Raw genomic sequence first — 6,639 nt, forward strand, 5'->3', positions numbered from 1 at the left:
GGCAGAAGGGAAAAAAATTAACATATACACCGATAGCAGGTATGCTTTTGCTACAGCCCATGTCCATGGGGCCATTTACAGACAGCGAGGACTGTTAACTTCAGCAGGAAAAGAAATTAAACACTGAGAAGAAATCCTAAGTCTACTAGAGGCTGTTCACCTCCCTAAGAGAGTGGCCATAATCCACTGCCCTGGACATCAGAAAGAGGGGTCTAGAGTTGCCGAGGGAAACCAAAGAGCTGACCAAGAAGCTAAGCTAGCGGCTCAAGGGCTCAACATCCTACCACTATATGAAAACACTTTAAGGCCTAGCCTTAAAGAAATAGCACCCCCCCTTATCAAAAGCTTTAAATATTCGGAGCAGGATCTCGAGAGGATGGACAGATTAGGCCTCCACCTAGAATCCCCAGAAGGGATCCGAGAAACCCCGGAAGGGAAAAACATCCTCCCTGAGGAGCAGGCAATCACCTTTCTCAGGCAACTTCATAAATTAACCCATCTGGGCCCCAAGCATCTGAAAACCATTGTTTAGTCCTCTCCATACTATATTATAGAATTAAGTAAGCTCGTTGATGCAGCTGTAAAAGAGTGCAGACCTTGCCAATTAGTAAACACCCAGCCTAGCACACTACCTCAGGGAAAACGACTCCAAGGGGATCACCCTGGAAGCTACTGGGAAACAGATTTTACAGAGATTAAGCCGGCTAAGTACGGATACAAGTACTTGCTAGTGTTCATAGACACTTTCTCAGGATGGGTCGAAGCTTTTCCTACAAAGAGGGAGACTGCTCAAGTTATGGCCAAAATAATATTAGAAGAAATTTTTCCAAGATTTGGGCTACCCAAAGTAATCGGATCCAACAACGGTCCCACTTTCGTTGCCCAGGTTAGTCAGGGTTTGGCCAAAATCCTGAGGCTTGAATGGAAATTACATTGTGCTTATCAGCCCCAGAGCTCAGAGCAGGTAGAGAGGATGAATAGAACCCTAAAAGAGGCCATGACTAAATTATCCTTAGAGACTGGCATTACTGACTGGACAGTCCTCCTTCCCTTTACCCTGTTCCGTGTGCACAACACCCCTAGTACTCTCAAGCTGACCCCCTTTGAAATCCTATATGGAGCTCACCCCCCGCTCGTTGCCATGCAGCACCTCCCTTCCCCAGACTCTTACTCCTCTCAATCTCTATACACCAGATTAAAAGCCCTTGAAACTGTGCAAAAGGAGGTGTGGAGCTGGCTGATCGAAGCCTACAAGCCTGGAGATCTGCAAATACCTCACCAGTTCCAGGTTGGAGATTCGGTGTACATCCGGCGCCACCGGACAGCCAACCTTGAACCACGGTGGAAAGGACCATAGCCAGAAGTCCATGATTAGAACTTCCCAAAAAACAAATGGGGGAATGAAGGAAAGTACTACCAAATCCAAAGAGGGGGGGACCAGATATGTAGCAGCACCCCTCGCCCCCTACCATAAGAATGTGACCTTTTGTAACTGTCCTAGAAAATAGCCCCGAGCTGAAGCAGATAACTGGTTCTGAAAGAAAAAAGCTAAGCAAATGTTTAACTGCTGATCTTGTCTTAAGACAGATGAGTAATGAACCAGAGTTCTTCTTATCTGGAAAAGCCCCTATGTCTGCTACCCCTCCCTAAAGCCCCTGCTATGTCTGCTACCCCTCCCTACTTGGTTTTTGCCTTTATAAGCTTGTAAAAACTGCTGTTCAGGGCTTGACTCCTCGGCTCCAAAAAGAGTTGTGAGTCAAGCCCCAGCATGCTGGAACAAAATCCTCTTGCTATTTGCATCAAGCGCCGTCTCTTGCGGTTGATTGGGGTCGTCAGAGCTCAGGGCAGAGTTGGGGGTCCTGCCCCAAGTCTTTCAGTTCATCCTTAACATTTTTCCTGCCTCAAGAGACCTTTTGTGAGTGAACTCATTAGCTAGGGCTTCAACTGCTGAACTCCCCCAAATTTTTGGCCCTGACCCTGCTATGAACTCCAAGTTTATAGTTTAAATTGCTTACAACGTGACTCTACTTGGATGATCCAAGGGCACATCACAGTTATACATTCAAATGTGAACTCACTTTCTTCCTTTGAAATCTCTGCTGTTTTCCCTATTTGGTTGTGTTATCCATTAGTCACCCAAATCAGCCCTAGATTCCATCCTCTCTCCCTCAGTCCTAATCTATTACTCAATTCTGTGGTTTCTTTATCCTTCATAGTTCTTAACTCCATCTTGTTTCCACCATCATTGCCTCCAATTTATTTGGTTGGGAGGTAGCATTGAGGGAAGGAGTACAGAATCACCTGAGCAGTATCTTTTAAAATAAGGATACATACATTCTCTCCTGCTCCTTCTCCAGAAACTCTTCCTTGTCTGCACTGTTCTTATTCTTTCCCAGTCTCTGAATCATTTTCCACACTGCTAAAAGGATGATATTTCAAAAATGCATCCCTGATAATACAACCTACTAACCCATTTAGCCTTTCAGTGGGTCCTCAGAACCTTTAGGATAAAAATCCAGACTCCTCAAAATCCTTCACATGTAGGGCCGGGTGTGGTAGCACATGCCTTATAATCACAGCACTCTGGGAGGCTGAGGTGGGTGGATTACCTGAGCTCATGAGTTTGAGACCAGCCTGAGCCACAGCCAGATTTCATCTCTGGGGCGGGCGAGGAGGGGAGAAGCCTGGCATTGTGGCTAGCACCTGTAGTCCCAGCTACTCAGAAGGCTGAGGCAAGAGGATCACTTGAACCCAAGAATCTGAGGTTGCTGTGAGCTTTAACGCCACGCCACGGCAAGCTACCAAGGGGGACAAAGTGAAACTCTGTCTCAAAAAAAAAAGAAATAACATTACTTACTAGCTTTCAAGATAGCATGCTCTTTGTAATGATAGTTTAAGCCAGGCTTGGCAGTTCCTACCTATAATCCCAGAATTTTGGGAGGCGTAGATGGGAGGACTGTTTGAGGACTGGGTAATATAATAAGACCCTGTCTCTACAAGAAATGAAAAAAATCTAGCCAGGCCAAATAAAACAGTACCTGAGCATATATTCCATTAGTTATAAGAAATGCAGGCATCAATGTCATGTAGCCTCTGGAAAACAGCATTGTAGACTAAAGAGAAGTGAAAAGGATAATGTCTTTTAAAATTAATTTTTAAATTTATAATTGACACAATTGTATTGATGTTTAAAAAAATTAAGCAATAGTTTGTTAAAATTTGACACATACATAGCCACAAGCCATTGTAATCAAGATAATAAACATATTTACAAAAAAAAAAAAAATCTAGCCAGGCCAAGTAGCACGTGCTGTAGTCCCAGCTACTTGAGAAACGAGAATTGTTTGAGCCCAGGAGTTGGAGGCTGTAGTGAGCTATGACCATGCCACTGCACTCCAGCTTGGATGACAGAGTGGGACCTTGTCTCAGAAAAATAAAAAATAATGTAAATAAAGATAATTTACATTGGAACAGTACTTTTTACTTTTCAAACGTTTTGTCCTAACTTTTATTATGAGTATATTCAAACATATGGAAAAGAAAAAAATCCGTAAGTGGCTGGACACGGTGGCTCATGCCTGTAATCCTAGCACTACGGAAGGCCGAGGCGGGTGGATTGCCTGAGCTCACAGTTTCAAGACCAGCCTGAATCAGAACGAGACCTTGTCTTTCAGAATAGCCAGGCATTGTGGTGGGTACCTGTAATTCCAGCTACTTGGGAGGATGAGGCAAGAGAATTGCTTACACCCAAGAGTTTGAGGTTGCTGTGAGCTGTGACAGCACCGCACTTTACCAAGGGTGACAAAGTGAGACTCTATCTCAAAAAAAAAAAATCATAAGTGAACTCTCATGTACCCTCCACCTAGATTCTAAATCAACATTTTGTTATACTTGCAAAGCACTTTTTATGAGCTAACTGTAGCATCACCTTTTATTTCATCTAATGACTAAGATATGATTCCGTTTTATGTTATGTTATTTTATTTATTTATTTATTTTGTAGAGACAGATTCTCACTTTATCGCCCTCAGTAGAGCGCCGTGGCGTCACACAGCTCACAGCAACCTCCAACTCTTGGGCCTAGGCGATTCTCCTGCCTCAGCCTCCCGAGCAGCTGGGGCTACAGGCGCCCACCACAACGCCCGACTATTTTTTTTGTTGTTGCAGTTTGGCCGGGGCTGGGTTTGAACCCGCCACCCTCGGTATATGGGGCCGGCACCCTGCTCACTGAGCCACAGGCGCCGCCCTATGTTATTTTATTTTTATGATTCCATTTTATAGATAACTAAGACTAAGAGGGTTTAACGACTTGCCAACATCCGACCGCGCCGCACGGCCGGAAGTGGCTGCTTTGGGACTGAGCTGGCGCTAGGAAGTTCCAGCTAGCGTCTCCTGTCTCAGGCTTGTGCGCCCGCGGCGTCAGATGCCAGCAGAGCTGATCAGGATGATCACGGACGTGCAGCTCGCCATCTTCGCCAACGTGCTGGGCGTGTCGCTCTTTTTGCTTGTTGTTCTCCATCGCTACGTGGCGGTCAACTATCCCAAGAAGCAGGAATGAAAGTGGCGCTTTCTCCGCCCCAGGGTTCCAGGACATAGTCTGAGGGAAGATGGAGGGTGAGGGCCTTCACACTTCACTTCATCCCTTCTACCCATGACAACATACAAAGCAACTACACCTGGATTTTTCCAAACAACTTTTATTTCCTCAAAGTCTTCCTTAACCCTATGGAACAAGAAACTGCCACTGAATAGGGCCCAGTATAGGGGCTGCTTTCTTTTCTGCCCCCTCCCCCCAATACAAAAATATAGATATAAAACAAAACAAAAACAAAAAAAAAAAGACTTGCCAACAAACTTGTCTGCCAGGAGTTGTCATCAGCTTGTGTCAGCTGATTCATTCCACATCCTCTGGGTGTTAGATGTATAACCCAAATTTGAAAAATATTTTCAATATCCTTGATGATGAAAAGCTTCCAGTTCCACAAGACAAGCAATAGGTAAAATTATTGGAAACCAACAGAACATTTTTTTTTTTTTTTGTAGAGATAGAGTCTCACTGTACCGCCCTGGGTAGAGTGCCGAGGCTCACAGCAACTTCTAACTCTCGGGCTTACGCGATTCTCCTGCCTCAGCCTCCCGAGCAGCTGGGACTACAGGCGCCCGCCACAATGCCCGTCTATTTTTTTGTTGCAGTTTGGCCGGGGCTGGGTTTGAACCCGCCACCCTCGGCATATGGGGCCGGCGCCCTACTCACTGAGCCACAGGTGCTGCCCCAACAGAACATTTTTTAAGATAGGGTCTTCCTCTATCACCCAGGCTAGAGTTCTGTGTTGTGCTAGAATCATAACTCACTGCAGCCCTGGACTTCCCGGCTCAGGAGATCCTTCCCTTTTAGCCTCCAAAATAGCTAGGACTACAGGCATGCACGACCATGCCTGGCTTATTGTTTTATTTTTTGTAAAGCTAGGGTTTCACTATGTTGCCCAGGTTAGTCTTGAACACCTGGCCTCAAGCCATCCTCCTGCTTTGGGCTCCCAATGTGCTGGGATTAAAGGCATGAGCCAACATGTCAGACCTATAAGTCCTTCAGAGAGGAATCCAGTCTTGGGTTTTCCCTCCCTCCTCCAACCTCTATTCTTGGCTAGTCACCATTTCCTCCCTATCTACTTGAGATGTCTCTTCTAACCATTTTCTAGTACCATTAACCTGGTATGTGTCTAGAATATCTATCTCAGCTAGTGTCCTTTTTCTTGCAAATAAAGCACCATCTTTACCATATATCCTTGCCCAGCTCACAAAACACCAACAGCTCACCACTTCCTATCAAACTAGGATAATCTTTGCTTTCCACAATACAACCTATCCAAGCGTCTGCCTTCTCATGCCTTAGCTTCCATCTTACATAACTAGAGGTGTTGTTTCCTCAAATACACCCAGGGCTTTTTGCTTATTTGCATTTTCATTTCTTTTTTTTTTTTTTGTAGAGACAGAGTCTCACTTTATTGCCCTCGGTAGAGTGCCGTGGCATCACACAGCTCACAGCAACCTCCAACTCCTGGGCTTAGGCGATTCTCCTGCCTCAGCCTCCCGAGTAGCTGGGACTACAGGCGCCCGCCACAATGCCCAATAATTTTTTTGTTGCAGTTTGGCCGGGGCTGGGTTTGAACCCGCCACCCTCGGTATATGGGGCCGGCGCCCTCCTCACTGAGCCACAGGCGCCGCCCTGCATTTTCATTTCTAAATAACCATTACTGCCTTCCAAATTCCACACTTGTAAATTCCAGACTTCTGCGTCAAGGTCAGTGACCAACTCAAATGCCGGTTCTTCTAATGAAACTTCTGCAGACCCCCCAACCCCCGGCCTGTTGTAACCTCTGACCCTTGTTGGCATCATGTGGCGCAGATCTAAATCTACCCTGTAGAACTTTATGATCTGATTTCTCTTTCCACCTTCTGCTCCCTTTGCCTGAGTATATAACAGGCATGTTGTTTGAATCATCATTGCCCTAGCACACCGTGGAGGCTTTATCATACTTGATCTCGTTTAACGCGACAAGCACCGCCAAAGGGGTCCGAGGCAGACGGCCTTTGCAGTCTTCACACATACACGTGCACGTACACGCGGATGCGGTCTTCCAT

At 45.8% G+C, this 6,639-nt stretch overlaps 1 protein-coding gene across 1 annotated transcript; it reads left to right on the top strand.

The window, feature by feature from the left end:
* Nucleotides 1-4,383: 4,383 nt before the first annotated feature.
* Nucleotides 4,384-4,836, top strand: LOC128579731 (dolichyl-diphosphooligosaccharide--protein glycosyltransferase subunit 4-like). The gene has a single exon (XM_053581798.1). The coding sequence runs from the start codon at nt 4,424-4,426 to the stop codon at nt 4,556-4,558; it is 135 nt and encodes a 44-aa protein (XP_053437773.1). The 5' UTR covers nt 4,384-4,423; the 3' UTR covers nt 4,559-4,836.
* The last annotated feature ends 1,803 nt before the right edge of the window (nt 4,837-6,639 follow it).

This window comes from Nycticebus coucang, chromosome 1 (assembly GCF_027406575.1).
Source record: "Nycticebus coucang isolate mNycCou1 chromosome 1, mNycCou1.pri, whole genome shotgun sequence".
Lineage (NCBI taxonomy): Eukaryota > Metazoa > Chordata > Mammalia > Primates > Lorisidae > Nycticebus > Nycticebus coucang.

Coding starts and splice junctions, on each gene's coding strand:
- LOC128579731 (XM_053581798.1), top strand. CDS start 4,424: ATGCCAGCAGAGCTGATCAGGATGATCACGGACGTGCAGCTCGCCATC.